This window comes from Pavona decussata, unplaced genomic scaffold, assembly GCF_977016875.1.
Source record: "Pavona decussata unplaced genomic scaffold, jaPavDecu1.1 SCAFFOLD_64, whole genome shotgun sequence".
NCBI classification, from domain to species: Eukaryota; Metazoa; Cnidaria; class Anthozoa; order Scleractinia; family Agariciidae; genus Pavona; species Pavona decussata.
Genome location: NW_028145484.1, coordinates 2,157,709 through 2,185,261, shown reverse-complemented (window position 1 = coordinate 2,185,261; position 27,553 = coordinate 2,157,709). Strand labels below are relative to the sequence as shown.

The window sequence follows — 27,553 nt, the reverse complement described above, 5'->3', positions numbered from 1 at the left end:
GCCAGGCAATTGAATTTCTAACGACCTACTGACAATACTTACTAATGGTCTTTAACAGTGTAAATAACAACGTCGAGTCGAGTCCGTTTTCCTCACTGATGCAGCTCTTCTGCGCCTTTCATATTCCACAATTCATCTCCAGAAAAATTACCGACTAGGCTAGAACCGAGCCTCTTGCGTGTGTAAAATGTCGTTATATTTATTACTGGCCTCAGCAAAAGGCTCGGTTGTCGCATGTAAAAAATTCCGAGAGGCTCTTTTATGTGATACGGTGAATGCTCTACTAGGCTGCGGATTTTGAAGGCAGGCCAAGCCAACTAAAAATACCGGAAGAAGCAGGAGATGCGGTTGATTTTTAAATATGGAACTGTTAGTCCTAGTGGCCTTAATCAGGACTTTAGTTTTACGTGACTTGCTCGTTTTTCACTTGCTCGCGCGCTGGTATGCGCTGCCACGTGCGTCTCGCGCACGCGCGGGCTTATGATATTCAGGCACTTGAGCTTATTCAACGAACATTTTAACGGTATAGTTTTGTACCCTGAAGAAGGCAGCATTGCCGGAACGTCGATTGAAACTCTTTGAATAGCGTCGATTTTATAAGCTTTAAATTCTCTATTAGCCCGCACCTCCTCCCTCAGTCTATTAAAGCCCCCCAAGTGATTCAAACCATGGTCAGTTGGTCTTGAAATTTAACCGAGTTGTTTTCAACGTTAGGGCGTTCTATTGTGTTGGGGTAAATGTTATATTGTGTTTCTGACAGTTGCAACCCATTACTAGTGTGTTCCAGCTAGTCGCGATGTAAAACGTTAGAAAAGCTTATTTAGTTTTGCGTAAAACTTGGGATTTCAAACAAACCCCACCCCGCTCTCTAAAGAGACCCCTTTCCCCGTTCTTGAGACCTGAAATAAGGAAGCCGCAAGTAGCGCTCTACGGAATTAGAGTATTTCAAAAGCTTTTAGTTAAAATTCGGGGGTTAAGGAGTCCCTTATTTCCAAGATATATAGGTAGAGCTTTTTAGATCCCTCAATTGTAAAATCAGGAACACCGATGAAACAAAGGAAAAGATTTCAGGTCAATGCAGCATTGTCGCTTTTAGCCATGCCCTTTTTTTCAAGCTTTGTTTGCCAGTCAGTAAACTACAACACAACTTGCACCATTCTTCTTTATTTAGTTTTCAACTTAGTTTTACAGACTTGCATCTAGCGAGTAATTTGAGACCGCTTTGGAATAAACATGTCAAGCAAAACCGCCAGCATAATCACTCCAGCGCCTTATTTCTCCTAGCCCCTTACAGCCCCTTATTTTTATTATAAAGGTTGAGGTGCAGTTGCAATTGCGACGTTTGTTTGTCGTCATGCAACGATTGACTCGCTTAAATTAAAAACGCGCCAAAGTAACAGTGAAAGCTGTGCAGGAAAACTTTGGTGGTGGAGGTTGGCCATGCTCCCGCGTTCAACGTAATGGCGTCACCAGCCTTCAGATTGAACACCCCGCCTGCATACAAGGCACCTTCGCTGTTTCCTGTTTTCAGCGGTTGGGTCATGGTAATGACTTTGTTGTTGACGCGAACATGAACTCTCCCATTGTTGTGGTAGTAAATTTGAGCGTAAATGTAGTACCGTCCAGAGATGGGCACAGTCAGTGTTCCATCTTGGTACTTCATGCCGCCTGCAATGTGACTGTTAGGAGCGCTAAGAGACCAGTCTTTGATCACTAAAAAGAAATATAAAAACATGAAGGCTTACTGTGAATTTTACACCTAATTTGTGCTCAATAATGGTGATCCAAAGCCATTATCCTCAGTTGACTAACTATGTCTCAATGAAAAATCATCTCTTTATTTTCAGTTTGCTCGTTGAAAGTCGTCTGCGGAATTGTCCAAATACCCTGCAAGCGGTTTTGAACATTTTCTCTATCGATCTATTATCGGTTACTTAGAAATCATGCATGCGGTTGAAAGTCATGCATGTGTCAGCCTTATTTATTTATTTATTTATTTATTTGCTATTCACCTAAGCTTATTTAAAAGCTTTCAAATACAAAGTTTTAAACTCCATTCTATATACTAACTCCAAATTGTGCAAGATAGGCATCATTGAAGATGATAAGTGCTCTTTTTGGCAAACAAGAAACTCGAATCCTCAGCAATTGGTCTGGAGTTAATTTTGATTTCAAATTTTAGCTTTAGGAACACACTTTAATCGAAAAATATATGCTGTTATACTGGGCTCGGGAGATACTTAATTACCTGTTATGCCTTCATAAGTTGTTGCTCCTTTGTCGGTACTCTCGATGTGAGCAGATGGTTTGTTTGGATCCTGAAAAGAAAAGTAAAGAAAAATGTTGTTGCTACCCTTGGCCGTTCCATTCCATTGAGGTTTATTGTGTCAATGATACTGATCATAGTTAATTGACATTAATAGCTCTCAGCAAATCTTGCTGCTGAAACTTAAAATTGCACTGAACTGCAGAGAGGTACATGCCCCAAACGTGGACTTAATTCTGAAAATGAAAGATTTCCTCCTGATTCCTTTGCCATGAATTAACGTGCTGATCATGAACCAGAAATTGTTTCTGCTTGTCGGGATTCAACCGTATTTTGATTGCTCTCAAAGAACAAATGAAGTCGTGATGATTTAGATGAGAGCTTCCTTGAAAATGCACTAAACACAATCAGTCCAGCATGCATGGAATTCTTAGCTGAAATTTTAATTAACGTATCGTACCTGTAGAGAACAATTGCAAGGTGTTCCGCTTTCTCCTTTTGGCCCAGTATCTCCCTTTTCACCCTGAAATGGTATATTTCGTATGCATGGGTGAGAGTATAGCAATTTAGTGTAACAGAAAACAGCTGCCAGTTTTACAGACTTTAATTTGGCTCCATTATAGAAGAAAATAATGCCTAAACCACAAGTTTCTCAGCTTTACCTTTTCGCCTTTATTTCCGCGAACATTGATGTTGATGGGGCGGTTTTGAATGGCACAAACTTTCTGCTGAAAAACAAAGAAGGCCAGATTAAAAAGAATTATTCCCTTCCTATCGCGTCCTTTAGTCAACGATTGAAGTCGCGCTTGTAACAGAAATCATCTGAAAAAATAATGAGACTGAATTCTCGACGACCTGTTTTTAATAGTTTTTTGGATTTTTTAACCAGCAAATTTTAGGAAACGTAATTGTATAATTGCTGGCTGTTGTTGATTTTAAGAAAATGCTAGCTGACCTTTTGTCGCGTTTTTAACGACATTCATATTTGCCACTTCAAAAAAGAAAAGAATTTGTTTACCAGTCCGCGGTTACGAAATTTTGAGCTTGCATTTTACCGAAAAAAAAACTATAGACTTTCTTTGCGACTAAATCCGAATTTCTGAGGCGATTAGCTCGGTTATCCGAACAACCGATATCAGTCCACCGAGATGAACTGTTGGGTGTCCATGAATTAATCCAGCTTACTTGGTTTCCAGTAGTATTTCCCGCTTGGCAGAAATACAAGTTGGCACAAACCAGAGCAACGAAGATAAAAACGAACTTCGTGATTTAGACAGCGCTCAAATAAACTCTGTGGAATAAACCCAATTAAGAAAAATCGCACGAAATTATTTTACTTTTGGAGATTATTTATTAGACTGACAAGAAAAAACAAGACATGCGTATGCCCTCTTTAGAGTATGATGTATGTCTTACGACGAGGCATTAATATGTTATTTATAATTATTTAATGTATCTGATCATTTCGTTTTCTCATGGTCAGGTCAATAAAAGTTTCGTTAAGCCCATTTGATATTAATTGTTGACCATTTGATATTAATTTGTCCACCCCTCTTGAAACCTTCTTATGGAATTAAGAATTCATAAAAACCCCGAACATTTGCGCTGCTTAGCGCTAAGATGTGTTGTATTCTCTGTGAAGCGGGTTGTATGCTACAAGATTCCTGCTGTACGTTTATCCAATCTTGAGACTTCATACTCTGAAAATGCGGAAACTCTGAGCGTACACTGCGAATGAAAATTTGCAAGGTGTGCCTTTATCGCCTTTTACTCCACTATCTCCTCTCTCGCCCTTGTCACCCTAAAAATATTACACGTGGAGTCTGTGAATATTACAATTTAGCGTTTATGGGAAATATTCGTTCTGTGCAGCAAAGCGTAAATTACCACAGCCTGTACCAACACAGAGGAAAAACAAAAGAATGTACGGGTAGAACACGATGATCTTCCGGCTGTACCTTAATGCCGCGTTTTCCGTGAACGTTGATGTTAATACCGGGTGCACATGGCGATGCGCAATCTGTCTGTGGAACAAAAGGGAGATTCAAATGGATTATTCTCAAGGAAAAAAAACACGACTCATCATAACTCAAAATAAAATGTTAATAGACCTTAAACGGCCTGAGAAAAACGAGATATTTCACGTTCAGACACCCTTGATTATAGTTTTTTATTCACATTTTCAAGGGTGTCAGTAAAACGCAGGGCTGGGGCCGGGGTCTCTTTTCTTTTCTATGTTTTCTTTTTTTTCTTTTTTAATATAATTTTTTTTTTATTTTCAAGTCTCTAAAGCTTAGGATAGGTCATCGGTGACAACACTCGATGCAGTTCCGTATTCTGGCGGACATTGGTTCCGTGAATTGACTACCTTGTATTCTTCCAAGAAACGAAATGAGACAATCAATACAAGGTGCGAGTATATTTCCTTGAACTCTGACAAACTTGTGAACTGGAATGTACATGAACTTACTATGAACATCCCCGCCGCCTTCCATGATCGTGTTCGTTAGTTACAATGAATCCATGTCAAGCGTGACTATTATTTCCGAGAATGAAATAAAAATGCATTCGAATTTCTTTGTAAAGCTCGGCATTTGAATAGAATGTAAAACATTTCTCTGGAAATCTTTCCGAAAAAGGCGCATTAACTGACAAAAAAAAAGATTCAAAATACTTGGGAGACAATTGTTATTCTTGAAATGCTTGTGCTGTAATGTAAAGAAAAATTCATAGTTTTATACCGTCAATAAACTAGGGAAATTTCTACAGGAACTCCAAAATCTCACTGGTGACGTTAAAAGTGACATGTAAATTTAAAAATTCCATTCAAAATAAAAAAAAAAAATAATAATAATGGTAAGAGCTGGACGTGGATTGACTGTAAAACTCCCTTCTTTCCAACGTGTTGTAGAGCATGATGGTTGATCACGTGAAAAACGATTGAAAGCCCTTCCCATGAAGCTCAGTGTATAATTCATGTTTGAGCCGTTGGTGATAGCGAATATATTATTATTATTATTATAATTATTATTATTATTATTATTATTATTATTATTATTATTATTATTATTATTATTATTATTATTATCATCAAAAAGAGAAAAAAAAAGAGACCCCGACCCCGGCCCCGCCCCGACCCTGCGTTTTACTGACACCCCATTTTCAAGGCGAAAACATATTAATTTCTCGTTCTGGGAATAGCGACATTTTCACTGCGTTTTCTGAAGTTAGAGGGTCGATAAAATCTCACTAGTCGAACGAAAATGTGATCACTCCGTTTTTGTTTAGCTACAGTTTATATGTTTCCGTGGCCAACAGGGCTGAACAAGAAAAAATTGAAAACAAAAATGAGCAGTAAGTGATTGAACAAGAAATTATTTTAAATGAAAATGGTTCACAAAATCCGCAGTTTTCTAATAGAATAAAAAATTAACGGAATATTGCGCAAACTGTCTGAGCTAAAGGAGACAAAGTGAATTTTCTTTGACGATGCGCCGTGACTAAGTAACGAATAGCGATATATTTATGCGTAACTGAACTATAATTGTTAACCTTCCAGTTTGTTTACTATATCACAGAATTCTTCAGTCTGTTTGGTGAAATATCAGATCAATATAATTTTCACATGGAAATGAGAACAATTTAATTTTTCCTAAAGGAGAAAGCCCGTGCACAATCTTATCTCTCGTAGGAGCAAAAAGGCTGAAATTTGGAATTCACGGCTTACTGTTTGCTGAAGATTAAAGCTTTGTTGAAAGATTTACTGTGAGACAACAATCTTACCTGGTTTCCAGAAGTATTTCCCGCTTGGCAGAAATGCAAGTTGGCACAAACCAGAGCAACGAAGATAAAAACGAGCTTCATGATTTCGCAAATTGAATCTGTTGAATGAAAACATTACATGAAATCCGAAGGAAATTACTTTTGCTATTGAGAATTTTTATTAGACTGGCAAGAAAAAACAAGACATGTGTATACCATTTCTAAGGTATGATGTATGTCTTATGACGAGGCATTAATTTTATGTTATTTAATTATAGTTCGTGGATGGAGATTTCCTGTATCCAGTGATCATTTTGATTATCTTTTTTTCATAGTTAGGTAAATAGAGACGCCACCCCAAAAAACAGACAGATTAGGGAGTTTAAGATGCAACGAGAACATAACAAAAGCAGTAGATTTAGTAAGCAAATCAATAACTTTGCACCTGCGTCCCGCTTTTTGGTACATTTCTTTTCCGTTTTTTTTTTTACGTGGAGTACCTCATGCTACCATTGCTATCAATGAGCGAATGTCTTAAAAAACAAGTAGTTTATTTCAACAGCTTTCACGTTTAGAGATTGGTTATTTTCGATCCATTTTGGTTCTTATTTCCGATTCACAAGGTAGGAGTTCCTTCGTTGCCGTTGTATATAAAAACAAACTGTCAGTGAAAGAAACTGACAGGTGGTAAACAAATTATTGAAGGTTGTGAAAAGGCACTTGCAGCATCAGAGTTCAAGACTGATTGATCAGTGCACATTAATCTGTTTTAATTATCATTTTTTGGCACATTGTTTTTTAACTTCCAAAAATTCTGGGAGGGGGGGGGGGGGTTCAAGCCCCTCCTGCCTCTCCCCCTGCTACTGGCCTGTATTTGTTCAAAAAGCCACTACCACTGATCAAACCCATCACGACTTAGCATATTTATTAGACATTTCATTTTCATATTCAAACATGGCTAACCTCAGACAAATTTTAAATAAAGTCTTCCGCTTTAGCATATACAGTCCAACATGCATTAAGCCTCGGCACTAGTTGTCAAAGTCCCAAAATTACGTCCCTTAATTAATGTAATTTTAACCTCTATTAAACGGTCAGCTCTATTAATTAAGTGATCACGGTCACCCGTTACTAAGTCCCAACTAGCTGTTTCTTCTGTGTTGACGTCGCTTACCAAAAGGAAAAAAATCAAATACGGTAACAAATAGCCAGACAACTGAATTTCTAACGACCTACAATACTGACTGTAGTATCATAGGATGGTTGTGTTTCTGTTTTATTAGTCTGTTTCTAGAGGCGTTTCTACTCCATATTCTCCTTTATCATACCATTTTATTGCTGCACTGTAAAGTGATTTTGTGAGCGCCGTTCAAAGTTATAAAATGTCATACAAATTGTGTTTGTGTTTGACGTATATTCTGTGCAACCTTTATTAAGCAGTCAGCCTGTATTAGCCTGCAGAAATGGCGTTCAGTTATTTTTTTGCGTTTTAAAGCGAGCGCGAAGCACCAGTCACACGCGACGGGAGAGGCGCGTGCGCTTGTCTCCGTTCGCCTGCCAAACGCAAAATAAATTAGCGCCTGTTCTGCAGACCAACCTGTTTTAATTAAGCGGTCACTTGGTCATTTCCTGAAGGTGATCGCTTAATACAGCTTCGACTGAATTTCGTCGGCTTTGGGTACAATATTATTCACTGTAGTTGCTTGTAATTTTAAAACACGTTTAAAGCTGATTATTTAAACACAGTTTAAAATTGTTTCCGTCATAAAAGCTGCTTTCGGATTTTTGTCGACCACAGATTTAGCAAAAGTGAAAGCATAAGTTAAAGTTTACTTGAATCCTATGTCAAAGCCAATGGTTCAGCTTTCTTTTACCTGTTTTCATTTTGTTAAACCTGGTTTAATTAAACGTGTTTTGTTGGTGTGAATACTTATAGTGCTTTCGTCAGAGCCATGCATCTACTGCGCATCACCACTTGGACTTTGCAGGAACACCTTCTGTTTCAGATTGAATCGTTTCATGTAAAAGCTGATGTCAAAACTATATTGGCTACAACGGTATTGAAAGGCCACTGTTCCGTCTGCAACATACCACAGAGATCGAAGCCATAAATGTAGTCGCGTGTGGGTTGTGAATTCTTAAGTTTAAGAAAAATCATCAACACAAAGTCTGAACAAGTTTACTTTATATATCATCAAAGCCCTCTTCCTTTTATTATTTTCTCCTTTAAAAAAAATAATAATAATACAAAAACATCGAGCATGCGGCACTCGCGCTATATATTTCATGCTTTCTCCTTAAGCATCAAATAACCCCCGCCTAGTTTGAATAGAGCGTTTAGAAGAAGAAGGGTATATGCTTTTAAATTTAAAGTATTAATGTGTAGTACAGACAGTATTGGCGAGATCGTAAAACAGGTCAATGGATACGTGAAAAAACCAAAGTACGAGATATCATGGAAACGATACGCAAACTCAAATGGAATTGGGCTGGTCATGTAGCGAAAAGAACAGAAGATAACCGTGGACAACCCGCATTACGTTCTGGACGCCCCAGGGACACACAAGGAACCGAGGAAGACCAAGGACGAGATGGAGGGACGACTTAGATAGTTTCTTAAAGCACTGGCACCGTGTCGCTCAAAATGTGGTCCAGTGTAGGTCACTGGGGAAGGCATACGTCTAACGACGGACATTTAGCGGCTGAAACTGACTGACTGACAGACAGTACAGGATGCGGAAGATAACGCGTCCTAATACATTTCATTGCAATTAAAGCGATAAGAAACAGAGAAGGCAATTTTAAAAAATACAGCGCGCACCTTCCTTTAAAGTACGCTCGGCTATAAAACAGTAACGGGGAAGGCGAAGAGGAGCCAAAAAATAAGTCTCGGCTCAACTCCCTTAGAACGAAACAAAACAATGCGCTTTTGTTTAGGGGTGTGATGGACTATTTCTTGATACGCGACGACATAGACGAGTCGGCTTGAATGCTTTCATCCCTCCAGTAACGCCCTTATTCAACAACGAAACCTTTTGAAAACGTATATTAATCTAAGTAGCCCCATAAAGTTTCCTCAATACACTAGTTTTCCTTTGTTGTATTGTAAACCATTAAACTTAGTTAAGTGTGTGAACGCACGCGATAACTAATGCAAATGCCCAGCCGTGGCTTACTGGGGCATGTTCAGTGTCCTATGCTGATTGATGCAACTGATTTGACCAGGCGATTAAGACTTGGGCAGGTGGATGGCAAAAAATAATTGCTGCGTTCAAATCCTGGTGTTTAAAATCAAGAACTAACTTATTTATCGATTGTAGTATGTCGGGAGATTAGAATATCGTTTTTTCTTTGAAAAGACTTACGCACTTAAAACAGAATGAAAGAAATGGTTTTGCTTCCCAATAACGAGAATAAGCTTGGTGGAGCGATTGTCAAATTTCAACTGATTTGGCGAGACAGTAGTACTACATGAGACCTCAAACGTTTTCTTTCAGTGGGCACTACTTTAAGAAATTTGAGTTGGAATTCCCCATATGGGGGTCAAGTCTCCGAGATGACTTTGTGATAGGCTCGACCCGCCAAGATGTGAAAAAACAGCTCGAATCAAAAAGCGAATCTCGGCGAGACTCCTTTTATCAAACAGACTGTGCAATCGCCAGTGATCTCATTGTTCCTGAGAATATATGGAGAGAACTTTCATTTCTATTCTCCACTCACCTTCACTCAGCAAAGTCAGCTGTTAGGAACAAACTAAGAATCCGCAAGGCCGAAGTGATAACTTTGCTTCTGACCAGCTGATTAATATCACTGGGAAATTAATAATTAATATAGTATAATGGACAGATGTCAAGTATACTCAAGTTTTGCAAATAACCCCTTTACGTGTGGTTGCTACTAGCGAATCGTCCTTTTACCAACTATCCTCACGCTTTGCAAATATACATTGAAATGAAAGACAGGGTTGGATTCAGGAAGTTCTCATCACAGCAGGAGAACTTTGAAGCAGTAAACCCACGTCTTGAAATTATCCAAACAAATAACGGACATGGTTCACAAAAATAGAAAAATTGAAAGTGGACACAAACAAAATATTCTTTAATACCTTTACCATCTCTCATAGATACCCGTATTGTCTAGAAAACAACACTACACCCACCTGTTTTTCCAGCAATATCTTTTTGAAGAGGACAACATTCATTTTTTTAAATAGCGGAGAACATGAAATGAAGCTGGAAGGAGTTCTCGTCCTTGTTTGATAAAATTGTTGATAGTGTCCGTATATCTATTCATGGATGCACGCAGGAAGTTTGCAGAGCACAAGCTTAGGTGTTTCTGAGCAACTCTAGCTTCTTGAATGTTCTCCAAACTTCCTGCGTGCACCCTTAAGTCAATATACACACAGCTTAAGGCATAAACCCCCCTTTTTTATAACTTTGTGATATCAAAAGTAGTGCGCGGAAAGCAGGTTTTATTTGTCATTGATTACAAAATTTTTTCAATGCGATGCATTGCTGCTACACAAATTTCTGCTTGGCAAACGTTTTTAAAAACCAAGCGATGGAAACCCGAGTTTGTCTGATTTGTACACTTCATCTTACAGACGCACGGCCGTGCGTATGCCTAGAAATAAACCATGATGACGCCAGTAGGAATTAGGGAATAACGCACGCTATGTTGTAAAGGTATCTAAGAGACACAGTACAGCTATGAAAACATTTTAATCGTTTGTAAACTTGACTGTTTCGAAGTACTTCCGCTCTTATGGGAAATTTCTGAATCCTGCCCCGCTTGTCTTTCATTTCATTGGATATTTTCAAAGCGGGAGGATAATTGCACAAAGAGCGATTGCAGCAACAACACTGAAACCGTCTTATTTGCAATACTTGAGTATACGAGAACTTTGTCTCCTGCTCGTGATCAGTAGCAAAGTTATCACTTCGGACTTTCGGATTCTTATTTTGCTATTATTATTATTCTTATTATTGTGTGCGTAAGTTTGAATCCAAACCTGAGGAAACTTTGGCCAGGGTCCTCAGTCATTTTAGTTTCTCGTGGTACGAGCGGGCACTGACTCTTGTTGATTTTAAACACCTTGTAGGCTTAAAACACAACACATATTTCATGCCGTTACTTTTACCTGGTAAAATCAGTTGCCGATTCAAAAGCTTAAATCACTAATTAGGCATCGTCAGCAAAGGACAATTGATAAATTTATCGCGTGCGTTCACACGTATGCGTTTTCAGAAGTTTGCGTTGATAAATACCAGCGACAAAGACAGCAATAGAAGATTAGGCAGAGTGGTCTGGCCATGGCACAGCACACATTGTTTTTTAATTAGGCCGAGATTTTTTTATACTCAAGAAGAAGGCATGAAAGGTGGAAGAAATGTGGCTGCGTGCCGAATTTTTCTTAGGACGAAGGACGATATTGAAGCTTAGATCCGTCATCATCATCTATACGAGTTCATTGATAAACTACCCGTCCCCTGATCGTAATTCTCTACAACTAGGAATTAAAGCGTTTCCCTTTATAACTAACTGATAAAAGGACTGAGTCTGTTAAGTTGCAATATAACTTGGGATGTGCGATCAGCGTGTTCGTCTGTTGACAATTAAGAGGCTCAGTGTCCGCGTTAAAACGGATAAGGCAAATTTCGGCTTTTCACCGATTTCGTTGAATTTTTCTATGAACATCAATCACTATATCCCATAAAGAAATATCATATTTGCTGAGCTCAATGCGATTTTTTTCGTTGTTGGCGAGACGGTTTACAAGGTGACCTCAAAACAGTACCCAATTTACCTTCAGGGACTCTACAATTTATCTATATATCGCCGGTGCTGTCAAAACGTCATTCCTTGCTCAAACAGCTTGAATACAGTAATAGCCCGCGTATAAGCTTCTGGGTTTTAAGAGCCTGTTAGGCTAAAATTTTCATTTTAAGCTCCCTCCACATAAGAACCTATTTAGGCTAAAATTTTAAGTTAGGTTCTGATCAGTTGGGGTTGCTGTGAAAGTGTATGAGTAGAAACTGCTGAATTAAGATCATCACCTATTTAAAAGTAACTTGACATAACTATTTTTTCTTTCAAGCTTAAGTACCATGTTGTATTTCTATTGCGTTTGCCATTATACTGTATTATGAGATGATATTTATAATATATTTAGTATATTCAGATGAAATTCATATGAAAATATAAGAACCTATTTTAAGAACCTTGGTAGCCTAAATTTGCTTTAAGTACCATTTATATAAAAACCTATTTAGGCTAAATTGGAAAATTCAGGTTCTTATATGCGGGCTATTACTGTATTTTACACATTGAATATTTTACACGTTGAAGTTCACATTGCACTTCTTAAGAATTATTTCATCGACCACTCCAGTTGTGACTTGTCTCCCCGCCACACTTACAATCTTCCCAGCAAGTGTACTGGCACGACTTTGTCCATGTCCATGTCTCAGGCAGATAGGCAAGCTCGCAAACCGGGTCGCTGACGAGCCACGAATACCCGCTCTTTTTCCAAGTCAGCTCTGCTTCGCTAACATCGCCGCATTTTGATAAGTGACAGCTCCGGCGTCAAATGCGCCGATATATTTGAGTTGCTTTCAGAAAGCAAAACAAAGCTCTCCATGTCTCTGCTGGATCCACAACGAGTCTGTAATTTTTCATGCTAGGAAAAACTGGATAGAATAGCAGGCAGTTTGAAAGTAATGTCGACCTTTCGGAATGTGCTAGGAGGGTTTTGACAAAGTATTCAAATTGAAACACCTCTGGGTTTTAATTCAGTGAGACTGAAATGAACAACGGAGTCTTGATACGTTAATAAATAAACTGACTGTGTCACAAAACATAAAGAAACCAGTTCACATGCTATATAAAGACGGAAAAAGGAACTTTTTCCCCAGCTAATTCTTTAACTGAGCGTTAAGAATGAATATTGAATAATTTATGTGTCTTGAAATGAACAACTGTCAGTCACGCAAAATGAGCACTGCTATAGCACATCGTGGAAAAGAAATTTCATTTAAAATACCAATAAAAGGATAGATCACAGTGCTTTAAGAAACTATCTAAGTCGTTCCTCCATCTCGTCCTTGGTCTTCGTCGGTTCCTTGTGTGTCCCCGGGCGTCCAGAACGTAATGCGGGTTGTCCAACGGTTATGTCTTCTTCTCGCTACATGACCAGCCCAGACAAGACCCTTGCAGAGCACGAGCGTAGGAGTTTCTCAGCAACTCCAGCTTCTTGAATGTTCTCCAAACTTCCCGCGTGCATCCTTAACTCAATATACACACAGTTTAAAGCATGAACCCCCTTTTTTTATAACTTTGTGATATCAAAAGTAATGCGCGGAAAGCAGCTTTAATTTGTCATTGATTACAAAATTTTTTCAATGCGATGCATTGCTGCTTCCCATTTTTCTGCTTGGCAAACGTTTTCAGTAAAAACTAAGCGATGGAAACCCGAGTTTGTCTGATTTGTACACTTCATCTTATAGACGCACGGCCGTGCGTATGCTGAGAAATATACCATGATGACGCCCGGTAGGAATTAGGGAATAACGCACGCTATGTTGTAAAGGTATCTAAGAGACACAGTACAGCTATGAAAACATTTTAAACGTTTGTAAACTTGACTGTTTCGAAGTCTTCCGCTGTAATGGGAAATTTCTGAATCCTGCCCCGTTTGTCTTTCATTTCATTGGATATTTTCAAAGCAGGACGATAATTGCACAAAGGGCGATTGCAGCAACAACACTGAAACCGTCTTATTTGCAAAACATGAGTTTACGAGAACTTTGTCTCCTGCTCGCGATCAGTAGCAAAGTTATCACTTCGGACTTTCGGATTCTTATTTTGCTATTATTATTCTTATCATTGTGTGCGTAAGCTTGAATCCAAACCTGAGGAAACTTTGGCCAGGGTATTCAGTCATTTTAGTTTCTCGTGGTACGAGCGGGCACTGACTCTTGTTGATTTTAAACACCTTGTGGGCTTTAAACAAAACTCATATTTCATGCCGTTACTTTTACCTGGTAAAATCAGTTGATTCAAAAGCTTAAATCACTAATTAGGCATCGTCAGCAAAGGACGTTTGATAAATTTATCGCATGCGTTCACACGTATGCGTTTTCAGAAGTTTGCGTTGATAAATACCAGCGACAAAGACAGCAATAGAAGGTTAGGCAGAGTGGTCTGGCCATGGCACAGAAAACACTTTTTTAATTTGGCCGAGAATTTTTCATACTCAAGAAGAAGGCATGAAAGGTGGAAGAAATCTGGCCTCGTGCTGACCTTTTTTTTAGGAAGAAGGACGATATTGAAGGTTAGATCCGTCATCGTCATCTATAGGAGTTCATTGATAAACTAGGAATTAAAGCGTTTCCCTTGAAAACTAAGTGATAAAAGGGCTGAGTATGTTAAGTTGCAATATAACTTGGGATGTGCGTTCAGCGTGTTCGTCAGATGACAATTGAAGAGGCTGTCGGCGTTAAAACGGATAAGGCAAATTTCGACTTTTCGCCGATTTCGCTGATTTTTTTCTATGAACATCAATCATTACATCCCATAAAGAAATATCACATTTACTGAGCTCAATGCGTGGAAAAGAAAAATTGCTCAAGAGGTTTAATTTAAAATACCAATAAAAGAAGAGATCTCTAAAATATGGCTAAATGGCCAGAAATATTTACCTAGTGATTATTATTATTGTATTTCTAAAAGAGTTCGGATGTGTCTATCGGTCTGACGGCTTTATGTTTAGTTTCGATTGAACTCCCTGAATATTAGGGATATCGCGGAACTCTTTAAGGCACGCAGCGTAAAGTGCCCACAAATTTTATTCCATACGTAAGTAGATTGGTGTTAGTGCTTTTGAGTTAAAATAGACTTGACCCTAACTCAGGTCCCACTTTTGTGAAAATAGGCTTTAACTTCATGTATGTCACGTTCAATGAATTCTGAAGTTTAGGAGGAAGTATATTGAAAAAATTGTAACTCAGTCAAAATTTCCAAAAAAAAAAACAAAACAAAAGTTAAACCTTTAAATTATTATTGGCAAATGGAACTTCAATGTGTAAAATATTCAAGCTGTTTGAGCAAGGAATGACGTTTTGACAGCACCAGCAATGTATAGATAAATTGTAGAGTCCCCGAAGGTAAATTTGGTAGTTTTGAGGTCACCTTGTAAACCGTCTCGACAACAAAGAAAAAAATCGCATTAAGCTCAGTAAATGTGATATTTCTTTATGGGATATAATGATTGATGTTCATAAAAAAAATCAACGAAATCGGTGAAAAGTCGAAATTTGCCTTATCCGTTCTAACGCGGACAGCTTCTTAACAAAGGAAATTGGTACATGACAAATGTCAACAAGTAGATGTTTCTCTAGCAAAAAATATTTACAATGAGAAAACCGGATGAATCGAAATATTAAGAACTTTAAGTAACCATAACGGCAACGTTAACGAAAACTGTCAATTGAAAACAAAGTTTTTGTGCTTGAACTATTTCGAGATAATTCTAATTCGTTCAACTTATTGCACAATGTGGCTGGACTAGCTGGGAACAGTCGATTGGTAGGAACGACGTTCAAGATCATCTTGATCAGGAAAAACTTCATTTGCATTACTTTCAAAACACAATTTACATATGCGTCGTCGAAAAGACTCGTCAGTGGTCCCCATGTTTGTTTTGAATCTAAGACGACTTCATGTAACAATACGCGTAAAGTAAGCCTAGCTCCCAGACTGTGCCCAACACCGGACGGTACTACATCTACGCCCAACTTTGCTACCGTTTTGTTGGAAGAGTCTCTATCAGTGTAAATAAGAACGCCGAGTCGAGTCCGTTTTCCTCACTGATGCAGCTCTTCTGTGCCTTTCATAATTTACGATTCATCTCCAGTAAAATTACCGACTCGGCAGCAACCAAGTGTGAAAAATGTCGTTATATTTATTACCGGCCTCAGCAAGAGGCTCAGTTGTTGCATGTAATCAATTCCGAGAGGCTCTTTTATGTGATACAGTGAATGCTCTACTAGCCCGCATCTCCTTCCTCAGTCTATTAAGGCCCTCAAGTGATTCAAACCATGGTCAGTTGGTCTTGAAATTTAACTGAGTTGTTTTCAATGTTAGGGAGTTCTATTGTGTTGAGGTAAAAGTTATATTGTGTTTCTGACGGTTGCAACCCATAATAAGTGTGTTCCAGCTAGTCGCGAGGTAAAATGTTAGAAAAGCCTATTTACGTTTTGCGTGAAACTCGGGATTTCAAACAAACCCCACCCCGCTCTCTAACAAGACCCCTTCCCCCGTTCTTGAGACCTGAAATAAGGAAGCCCCTAGTTGCGCTTCACGGAATTGGAGTATTTCAAAAGCTTTTTGTTAAAATTCGTTAAAAGAGGTGATTAAGGAGTCCTTTATTTCCAAGAAATATAAGTAGAGCTTTTTTAGATCCTTTAATTGTAAAATCGGGAAAAAAAAAAAGGGAAAATATTTCAGGTCAATGCAGCATTGTCGGTTTTAGCCATACCCTTCTGTTTTTAGCTTTGTTTCCCAGTCAGTAAACCACAACACATTTTGCACCATCCTTCTTTATTTAGTTTTCAACTTAGTATTACAGACTTGCATCTAGCGAGTAATTTGAGACCACTTTGGAATAAACATGTTAAGCGAAACCGCCAGCATAATCACTCGAGCGCCTTATTTCTCCTAGCCCCTTACAGCCCCTTATTTTTATTATGAAGGTTGAGGTGCAGTTACAATTGCGACGTTTGTTTGTCGTCATGCAACGATCGGCTCGCTTAAATTAAAAACGCGCCAAAGTAAGAGTGAAAGCTGTGCAGGAAAACTTTAACGGTGGAAGTTGGCCATGCTCCCGCGTCCAACGTAATGGCGTCACCAGCCTTCAGATTAAACACCCCACCTGCATACAAGGCACCTTCGCTGTTTCCTGTTTTCTGCGGTTGGGTTATGGTAATGATTTTGTTGTTCACGCGAACATGAACTCTTCCATTGTTGTGGTAGTAAATTTGAGCGTAAATGTAGTACCGTCCGGAGATGGGAACAATTAGTTTACCATCTTGGTACTTCATACCACCTGCAATGTGACTGTAAGGAGCGCTAAGAGACCAGTCTTTGATCACTAAAAAGAAATATAAAAACATGAAGGTTTACTGTGAATTTTACACCTAATTTGTGTTCAATAATGGTGATCCAAAGCCATTATCCTCAGTTGACTAACTCTGTCTCAACGAAAAAACATCTCTTTATTTTTAGTTTGCTCGCTCAAAGTTCCTCAAAGTCCTCTGCGTAAATTATCCAAATACCCTGCAAGCGGTTTTGAACATTTTCTCTATCGATCTATTATCGGTTACTTACAAATCATGCACGCGGTTGAAAGTCATGCATGTGTCAGCCTTATTTTTTATTTATTTATTTATTTTCTATTCACCTAAGCTTATTTAAAAGCTTTCCAATCAAACTTAAGTTTTAAAGTCCATTCTACATACTAACTCCAAATTATGCAAGATAGGCACCATTGAAGATGATAAGTCCTCTTTTTAGCAAACAAGAAACTCGAATCCCCAGCATTTGATCTGGAGTTAAATTGATTTCAAATTTTAGCTTTAGGAACATACTTTAATCGAAAAATATATGCTGTTATACTGGGCTCTGGAGATACTCAGTTAATTACCTGTTACGCCTTTATAAGTTGTTGCTCCTTTGTTGGTACTCTCGATGTGAGCAGATGGCTTGTTTGGATCCTGAAAAGAAAAAACAGAAAAATGTTGTTGTTACACATTGGCTATTCCATTCCATTGAGGTTTATTATGTCAATAGTACTCAGTTAATTGACATGAATAGCTCTTAGCAAATCTTGCTGCTAAAACTTAAAATTCCACCGAACTGCAGAGAGGTACATGCCCCAAACTTGGACTTAAACCTGAAAATAGAAGATTCTCGTTCAATCCTTCTGATTCCTTTGCCATGAATTAACGTTCTGATTATGAACCAGAAATTGTTGCAGCTTCGGCCTGGATTCAACCGCATTTTAATTACTCTTAAAGAACAAATGAAGTCGTGACGATTTAGATAAGAGCTACCTTAAAAGTACGCCACACATAATCAGTCCAGCATGGAATTTTTAGTTGAAAATAAAGTTTAAGGCTATGCAGAATGGTACATGTAATTAACGTATCGTACCTGTAGAGAACATTTGCAAGGTGTTCCGCTTTCTCCTTTTGCTCCAATATCCCCCTTTTCACCCTGAAATAGTATATTTTGTATGCATGGGTGAGAGAATTGCAATTTAGTGTAACAGAAAACAGCTGCCAGCTTTACATACTTTAATTTGGCTCCATTATAGAAGAAAATAATGCCTAAATCACAAGTTTCTCAGCTTTACCTTTGCGCCTCCATTTCCTCCTCCATTTCCGTGAACATTGATGTTGATGGGGCAGTTTGGAGCGGCACAAACTTTCTGCTGCAAAACAAAGAAGGCCAGATTAAAAAGAGTTATTCCCTTCCTATCGCGTCCTTTAGTCAACGATTGAAGTCGCGCTTCTAACAGAAATCATCTGAAAAAATAATAACACTGAATTCTCGACGACCTGTTTTTAATAGTTTTTTGGATTTTTTAACCAACTCAGCTAGTCCATGTTTGTGCGGCAAACAAGCGTTGAAAAAATTAACCCCAACAATCATCCTATGTATTTGCGAAGTTATTATTTTTCCAATTGAAGTAGCTAAACAAGAAGTTAAGCGATTTACTGTAACTGTGGCGAAGCCTTGTAGTTTTTGCTTGAAATACAAACTTTAGAAAGGAATGAATTGACTGAAAGCGACGAACTGAACTATGCTGAAGGTTTCGTTTGACAAGAAACATTTCACAGGACGATTGCTCAGCATAAATTCTACGGAAAGAAGTTTAAAATTTATTCTACGGTCGAGTTCGGGACAAATTTTCTATGCAGCATTGTTTCAAAGTGGAGAAAGTATCTGAGTAGATGCTGAACTGAGCGATCTTAAAATAATTTTTTGGATTAAAAGAAACAGTCAGGGTCGCCCATTGCAACAAGAGCATTTAAGAAAAATTATAATTGAAATGTTTTCTCCTTGTTCGCCGCGTTAGATCATTATTTTTGTACCCTTTCAAAGCATATTTATGTAAGCTATTACATCCGTTCATATGCTCGGATGCCTAGTTCGCTGAAAATTTTAGGAAATTGAATTTTATTCCCCGAATTTGCTGGCTGTTGTCGATTTTAAGGAAATGCTAGCTGACCGTTTGTCGCGGTTTTATCAACAGTCATATTTGCCACTTCCAAAACGAAAGAAATTTGTTTTCCCCCTCGGTAACGAAATTTTGAGCTGGCATTTTACCAAAAAAACTGTAGACTTTCTTTGCGACTTAATCCGAATTTCCGAGGTGATTAGCTCGGCCATCCGAACAGATCTACATCGAAATGAACTGTTGGGTGCCCTTGAATTTTTTGTAATCCAGCTTACTTGGTTTCCAGAAGTATTTCCCGCTTGGCAGAAATGCAAGTTGGCACAAACCAGAGCAACGAAGATAAAAATGAACTTGATCATCATGATTTCGATAGCGCTGAAATTTTAGAACTCTGTAGAGTCACAGATCATAGAGGAATTAGGCCCACATGAATTACGCGTGTCCAATATGAATCGAAATTGTTAATTCAGGGCAAGTAAAAACAAGCACTGCCTTTGTTTATTCTAAGGTATGATGCAATAACTTATGACGAGGCATTCATGCTTTTTTCAATTTTAAGGTCTTGAATCTGATATCCTTCGTGTAAAGGAATTCACGATGCGAAATTTTTTCACCCTTCAGTCATGGTCCTACCCTGATCCCAGAAACGGTTTTCCTCCTTGTTTCCTCAAAAGTCGTTGTCGCCGCTTAGTGGCTCAATTTTGTTTGAAGAGAAAGAGTTTTTAAAGAAAAGGATTTTACAATCCTGTACATCTGGAACGGTTTATATTTGTAATCATATCGGCGAGTATTAAGACTGGCTCCTGGCTGTTAATTTTCAAAATATGAATTTCCCGATACTGACCGTGCCGCATTCAATTTGATAATCAGAAAACATAGTATATACTGGAAAAGAAGAAAAATTGTTAGTTTAGCACTCTCGGCAACGATACCCGAGCTTGTTCTGTGGATTATTCAATCCAAACAGCAATTGTTATGTAAAACAGAAAGAAACTGCTTTGGACCCTAAATACAAGAGTAAACCTTGCTGTAACGTTTGCTAATAAGGTATCGGCAGGCAAACGTTATGACCGCACGATGAATGATTGTCGAATACAAACGTCGAATAAACATATGTCAAAACAGAAAATATTGGATACCGTGGCATCAGAAAAAAGGAGAATAACATCGAATAATACTTCGCGATTTCTTAGTCGCTTTCTAGCACCCAAACTCTTGTATCGTAATTTTCTACCAACTATCTCGAGCCCCTGCTAGTTTGTAAAAAAAATCGTTCCCTTCATTAAGTACCCTGGTCCCATGCAGATGTTTTATTTCTTCTTAAACAAAATTGAACCTCGAAGAGGCGACAACAAATAGGCAACGCTGCGAGAGAAAAACACTGCGGCTCGTTGTCGCCGCCGGTTGTCGTTTCGCGGCTCAGTTTTTGTTTAAAGAAAAAAAGGAAGAAAATCTCTGGGAGCTGGGCATTTAGGACCAGAGCTCACATGAAGCAGCCCTTCGATAATCATTTTTTTGTTTACTCCTGTAGTTGCTTCAGTCGCAGCTGCCTAACGATTTCGACAAAATTTCGATGCAAGGGAAGCCCAAAGCGAATAGTCCCCTTTTTTTTATCTCAGTAACTAACTTGAAATTTCCCATTCGTCCCGCTAACCAGGCTCATAGGAAGCGGCGATAGAGAAATTTCGGCAAGATTTCCGCACGGGCTGGCCCGCCTTCTCATACGAAAACATCGACATTTTTACCGACTGAGGAAATAGTGGTGACGCGCGATCGTAATATCGGCAGCACCTCAGTGACGTTAATTTATGTGGGGAAGTTGTTACCGCTTCCTGTCCGAAATTTATTCAGATTTGTTCAAAAAGCTACATACGAGCACTGATCAAACCCGTCATGATTTAGCATATTTATTAGACATTTCATTTTCATATTCAAACATGTCTAACCTTCTAACTTCTTCAAGACACTTCCAACTTAAGATCAGACAAATTTTAAATCAAGTCTTCCGTTTTAGCATATACAGTCGAACGTCCATTAAGCCGCGGCACCAGTTGTCAAAGTCCCAAAATTACGTCCCTTAATTAATGTAATTTTGACCCCTATTAAACGGCTCTATTAATTAAGTGATCGCGGTCACCCTTTACTAAGTCCCAATTAGTTTCTTCCGTGTTGACTTCTGTCGCTTATTGAAAGGAAACAAATCAAATACGGTAACAAATAGCCAGACAATTGAATTTCTAACGAACTACGATACTTACTGTGGGATCATAGGATCGTGGTGTTTATGTTTTATTAGTCTGTTTCTAGAGGCGTTTCTACACCATATTCTTCTTTATCATACCATTTTATTGCTGCACTGTAAAGTGATTTTGTGAGCGCCGTTCTAAGTTATAAAATGTCATACAAATTGTGTTTGTGTTTGACGTATATTCTGGGCAACCTTTATTAAGCGGTCACGGTCTCAGAACAGGCGTTATTTTTTTTGCGTTTTTCAGGCAAACGCGAAGCGCGAGTTAAGCGCGACGGGAGAGGCACATGCTTCGCGCTCGCCTTCGCTCGCCTGAAAAACGCAAAAAAAAAATAAATAAATAAAATAACGCCTGTTCTGTAGGCTAACCTGTATTAATTAAGCGGTCACTTGGCCATTTCCGTAGGATGACCGCTTAATTCAGCTTCGACTTAATTTCGTCGAGTTTGGGACAAATATTATTCACTGTAGTTGCTAGTAAGTAACAAAGCAAATTGGGAAATGACAAATGTCAACAAGTAGATGTTTCAAAAATATTTACAATTTGAAAACTGGATGAATCGAAATGTTAAGAACTTAATTAAGCAACCATAAACGGCAACGTTAACGAAAACCGTCAATTGAAAACAAGTTTTCAAGCTTTACTTGAACTATCTCGAGATAATTCTAATTCGTTCAACTTATTGCACAATGTGGCTGGACTAGCTGGGAACAGTCGATTGGTAGGAACGACGTTGATAAGGAAAAGGCTCATTTGTATTTACTTTCAACACATAATTTACACATGCGTCGTCGAAAACCCTCGTCAGTGGTCCCCGTGTTTGTTTTGAATCTAAGACGACTTCATGGAACAATACGCGTAAAGTAACCTTAGTTCCCAGACTGTGTCCCGCATCACCGGACGGTACTGCATCTACGCCCAACTTTACTAGCGTTTTGTTGGAAGAGTCTCTATCAGTGTAAATAACAACGTCGAGTCGAGTCGAGTCCGTTTTCCTCACTGATGAAGCTCTTCTGTGCCTTTCATATTCCGCGATTCACCTTCAGCAAAACTGAATACCGACCCGGCGACAACCGCGTGTGTAAAATGTCGTTATATTTATTACCGGCCTCAGCAAGAGGCTCGGTTGTTGCATGTAAACAATTCCAAGAGGTTCTTTTTTGCGATACGGTGAATGCTCTATCAGCCCGAATCTCCTCCCCATGTAATAAAGCCCCCCTAGTGATTCAAACCATGGTCAGTTGGTCTTGAAATTTAACTGAGTTGTTTTCAACGTTAGGGAGTTTTATTGTGTTGAGGTAAAAGTTATATTGTGCTTCTGACAGTTGCAATCCATTTCTAGTGTGTTTCAGCTAGTCGCGAGGTAAAACGTTAGAAAAGCTTCTTTACGTTTTGCGTAAAACTCGGGATTTCAAACAAACTCTACCCCGCTCTCTAACAAGACCCCTTCCCCCGTTTTTGAGACCTGAAACAAGGAAACCCCTAGTTGCGCTTTACGGAATTAGAGTATTTCAAAAGCTTTTTGTTAAAATTCATCAAAAGAGGCGGTTAAGAAGTCATTTATTTCCAAGATATATAAGTAGAGCTTTTTAGATCCCTCAATTGTAAAATCGGGAACATCGTTGAAAAAAAGGAAAAGATTTCAGGGCAATCCAGCATTGTCGATTTTTCCCCAACCCTTTTTCTTAAGCTTTGTTTGCCAGTCAGTAAACCACAACACATTTATTTTGCACCATCCTTCTTTATTTAGTTTTCAACTTAGTATTACAGACTTGCATCTAGCGAGTAATTTGAGACCACTTTGGAATAAACATGTCAAGCGAAACCGCCAGCATAATCACTCGGGCGCCTTATTTCTCCTAGCCCCTTACAGCCCCTTATTTTTATTATAAAGGTTGAGGTGCAGTTGCAATTGCTACCTTTGTTTGGCGTCATGCAAAGATTGGCTCGCTCAAATTAAAAAACGCGCCAAAGTAGCAGTGAAAGCTGTACAGGTAAACTTTAACTGGGGAAGTTGGCCATGGTCCCGCGTCCAACGTAATGGCGTCACCAGCCTTCAGATTGAACACCCCACCTGCATACAAGGTACCCTGGCTGTTTCCTGGTTTCACCAGCGGTTGGGTCATGGTAATGACTTTGTTGTTCACGCGAACATGAACTCTTCCATTGTTGAGGTAGTAAATTTGAGCGTAGATGTAGTACCGTCCGGAGATGGGCACAGTTAGTTTACCATCTTGGTACTTCATGCCGCCTGCAATCTGACTGTGAGGAGCGCTAAGAGACCAGTCTTTGATCACTAAAAAGAAATATAAAAACATGAAGACTTACTGTGAATTTTAGACTTAATTTGTGTTGAATAATGGTAATCGGCCAAAGCCATTATCCTCGTTTGCCTAACATCGCCTTACTGAAAAACTCTCCTTATTTTATTTTCAGTTTGTTCGCTTTAAGTCCTCAACGCTGAAATTATCCAAATGTCCAATGTCGTGCAAGCGGTTTTGAACATTTGTTTCTCGATCTATTAAAGTTACTTAAAGATAATTTCACGCGGTTGAAAGTCATGTATCATATATTGTCGGTCTTAACGGAATTCTCAGAAATTGGTCTGGAGTTGATTTCTAAGTTTGGCTTTAGGACTTAAACAGGGATCCCGGCGGAAATACGTATAATTACCTGTTCCGGAATTATAAGCGGCTGTTCTTTTGTTGACACTCTCGATGTGGGCAGATGGTTTGTTTGGATCCTGAAAAGAAAAGTAAAGAAAAATGTTGTTGCTACACATTAGCCGTTCCATCCCATTGAGGTTTATTGTGTCAATGATACTGATCGTAGTTAATTGACATGAATAGCTCTCAGCAAATCTTCATGCTGAAACTTAAAAAAATTCCAATGAACTGCAGAGAGGCACATGCCCCAAACGTGGACTTAAACCTGAAAATAGGACTGATTTCCCGTTCAATCCTCCTGATTCCTTTGCCATGAATTAACGTTCTGATCATAAACCAGAAATTGTTGCTGCTTCGGCCGGGATTCAACTGCATTTTAATTACTCTCAAAGAACAGTGAAGTCGGGATGATTCAGGGGCACCCAACGACAATTTTCTCTTAGATCCTTTGAAACGTTATTTTAGGCGATCTGGAGTGGTTTTAATGCTCTATAGGTTCATTTAAAGGCAGTGCTATAATATTTTTATCTGTTCCGGCGGTCATTCTAGGGGAACTCGAGTCTTTTCGAAAGTAGTAGGGCATTTTTGTCCATTTCCCGAAAACCTTAGGTCTTATTTCCCTCCCGAAAATCTTAGCTGATCTTTTTTCAGTAATCGAGACAAAATTTTTATCAACCCGAAAACACTAGGCCTTAAATTTCCCATATCACGAAAGTTCGTAGTGAAACCCTTAAGAAAATTGTAGGAGATTAAGGGCCTTCCGAACAGATAATTTACCGAAACGATCCGTTGGGAGCCCCTGATGATTTAGATGAGAGCTACCTTGAAAATGCACTAAACACAATCAGTACAGCATGGAATTTTTAGTCGAAATCAAGTTTTAGGCCATCCAGAATGTTAATTAACGTATCGTACCTGTAGAGAACATTTGCAAGGTGTTCCGTTTTCTCCTTTTGCTCCAATATCGCCCTTTTCACCCTGAAATGGTATATTTCATATGCATGGGTGAGAGAATCACAATTTAACAGCTGCCAGCTTTACATCCTTTAATCTGGCTCCAAAAAATAAAAAATAAAAAAATAATGCCTAAATCACTAGTTTCTCAGCTTTACCTTTGGGTCTCCATTTCCGTGAACATTGATGTTGATGGGGCAGTTTGGAGTGGCACAAACTTTCTGCTGCAAAACAAAGAAGGCCAGATTAAAAAGAATTATTCCCTTCCTATCGTGTCGTTTAGTCAACGATTGAAGTTGCACTCCTAACAGAAATTATCTGAACTAATAATGAGACTGAATTCTCGACAATCTGTTTTTAACAGTTTTGTGCGGCAACGACCTGTTTCAGTTGACTGTTTGTGCGGCAAATAAGCTTTGAAAAAATAACCCCAACAACTACTTATTTGCGAAATTATTATTCTTCCAACTGAAGTAGCTAAACAAGAAGTTAAGCGATTTACTGAAACTGTGGCGAAGCCTTGTTGCTTTCGCTTGAAATACAAACTTTAGAAAGAAATGAATTGACTTAAAGCGACGAGTTGAACCATGCTGAAGGTTTCGTTTGACAAGAAAAATTTCACAGGACGATTGCTCAACAAAACTTCTACGGAAGGAAGTTTTATTCTACGGTCGAGTCCGAGCCAAATTTTCCATGCAGCACTGTTTCGAAGTGTGAAAGAATCTGACTAGGTGCTGAACTGAGAGATCGACTAAAATGAAATTTTTGGATTAAAAGAAACAGTCTAACAATCAAACAGGGTCACCCATTGCAAAAAGAGCATTAAAGCAAAATTGTAATTGAAATGTTTTCTCCCTGTTCGTAGATTATTTTGTATCCTTTCAAAGCATATTTATGTAAGCTATTACATCCGTTGATATGTTAAGTTCGGATGCCTAGTTCGCTGAAAATTTAAATTGTAGAAAATTTTAGGAAACGGCATTTTATTCCCGGAATTTGCTGGCTGTTGTTGATTTTTAGAAAATGCTAGCTGACCTTTTGTCGCGGTTTTAACGACAGCCATATTTGCCCCTTTGAAAACGAAGAAATTCGTTTTCCAGTCGGTTACGAAATTTTGAACTGGCATTTTACCGAAAAAAACTGTAGACGCGTTCTTTGCGACTAAATCCGAATTTCTGAGGCGGTTAGCTCGGCTATCCGAACAGATATACACCCGGCGAAATGAACCTGAGTGACGGGTTGGTACCCACGAATTAATCCAGCTTACTTGGTTTGCAGAAGTATTTCCCGCTTGGCAGAAATGCAAGTTGGCGCAAACCAGGGCAACGAAGATGAAAACGAACTTCATGATTCCGACAGCGCTGAAACTTTAGAACTCTGTTGAGTCACAGATCATAGAAGAATTAGGCCCACATGGAATACGCGTGTCCAATATGAATCGAAATTGTTTATTAAGGGCAAGTAAAAACAAGCACTGCCTTTGTTTATTCTAAGGAACTTATGACGAGGCATTCATGTCTTTTTCAAATTGAAGGTTTTGAATCTGATATCCTTCGTGTAAAGGAATTCACGATGCGAAATTTTTTCACCCTTCAGTCATGGTCCTGCTCTAATTCCAGAAACGGTTTTCTTCCTTGTTTCCTAAAAATTGTCGTTGTCGCCGCTTAGTGGCTCAATTTTGTTTAAGGAGAACTGAAGAGTTATTAAAGAAAAGGATTTTTACAATCCTGTATATCTGGAACGGTTTATATTTGTAATCATATCGGCGAGTATTAAGAACTCCTGGCTGTTAATTTTTAAGGCATGAATTTCCCGATACACCGCATTCAATTTGATAATCAGAAAACACAGTATATACTGGAAAAGAAGAAAAAGTGTTAGGTTAGCACTCTCGGCAACGATACCCGGGGTTGTTCTGTGTATTATTCAATCCAAACAGCAATTGTTATGTAAAACAGAAGGAAACTGTTTTGCACCCTAAATACAAGAGTAAACCTTTGCTGTAATGTTTGCTAATAAGGTATCGGCAGGCAAACGTTATGACAGCACGATGAATGATTGTTCAATAACGTCGAATAAACACATGTTAAAATAGAAAATATTGGATACCGTGGCATCAGAAAAAAGGAGAATAATATCGAATAATACTTAGCAATTTCTTAGTCGCTTTCTCACACCCAAACCCTTGTATCGTAATTTTCTACCGATTATCTCGAACCCCTCAGTGGTAGTTTGTAAAAAAATATTTCGTTCCCTTTATTAAGTACCCTGGTCCCATGCAGATGTTTTATTTCTTCTTAAACAAAATTGAACCTCGAAGAGGCGACAACTAACAGGCAACGCTGCGAGAGAAAAACACTGCGGCTCGTTGTCGCCGCCGGTTGTCGTTTTGCGGCTCAGTTTTTGTTTGGGGAAA

The 27,553-nt window shown here is 38.7% G+C and overlaps 3 protein-coding genes across 4 annotated transcripts; all 3 read right to left on the bottom strand.

The window, feature by feature from the left end:
- Positions 1-1,171: 1,171 nt before the first annotated feature.
- LOC146478404 (uncharacterized) lies at positions 1,172-9,882 on the bottom strand. Of its 2 annotated transcripts, none has more exons than XM_085111922.1 (7): positions 9,749-9,882; positions 6,050-6,147; positions 4,225-4,290; positions 2,929-2,994; positions 2,727-2,789; positions 2,249-2,318; positions 1,172-1,713 (listed from the first exon to the last, which is right to left on the bottom strand). In XM_085111922.1, exons 2-7 carry the CDS (start codon positions 6,128-6,130, stop codon positions 1,373-1,375), a joined length of 687 nt encoding a protein of 228 aa, XP_084968048.1. In that variant the 5' UTR covers positions 6,131-6,147; positions 9,749-9,882; the 3' UTR covers positions 1,172-1,372. The 2 variants fall into 2 exon arrangements, with proteins under 2 accessions (XP_084968048.1, XP_084968049.1); XM_085111923.1 differs by having other exon boundaries at positions 2,929-2,991.
- A 6,727-nt stretch (positions 9,883-16,609) lies between these two features.
- Positions 16,610-19,699, bottom strand: LOC146478403 (uncharacterized). The gene is made up of 5 exons (XM_085111925.1): positions 19,544-19,699; positions 18,441-18,518; positions 18,239-18,301; positions 17,730-17,799; positions 16,610-17,177 (listed from the first exon to the last, which is right to left on the bottom strand). The coding sequence occupies exons 1-5, from the start codon at positions 19,628-19,630 to the stop codon at positions 16,837-16,839; spliced, it is 639 nt and encodes a 212-aa protein (XP_084968051.1). The 5' UTR covers positions 19,631-19,699; the 3' UTR covers positions 16,610-16,836.
- A 3,539-nt stretch (positions 19,700-23,238) lies between these two features.
- LOC146478402 (uncharacterized) lies at positions 23,239-26,572 on the bottom strand. The gene is made up of 5 exons (XM_085111924.1): positions 26,405-26,572; positions 25,296-25,361; positions 25,099-25,161; positions 24,191-24,260; positions 23,239-23,813 (listed from the first exon to the last, which is right to left on the bottom strand). The coding sequence occupies exons 1-5, from the start codon at positions 26,483-26,485 to the stop codon at positions 23,449-23,451; spliced, it is 645 nt and encodes a 214-aa protein (XP_084968050.1). The 5' UTR covers positions 26,486-26,572; the 3' UTR covers positions 23,239-23,448.
- Positions 26,573-27,553: the final 981 nt, after the last annotated feature.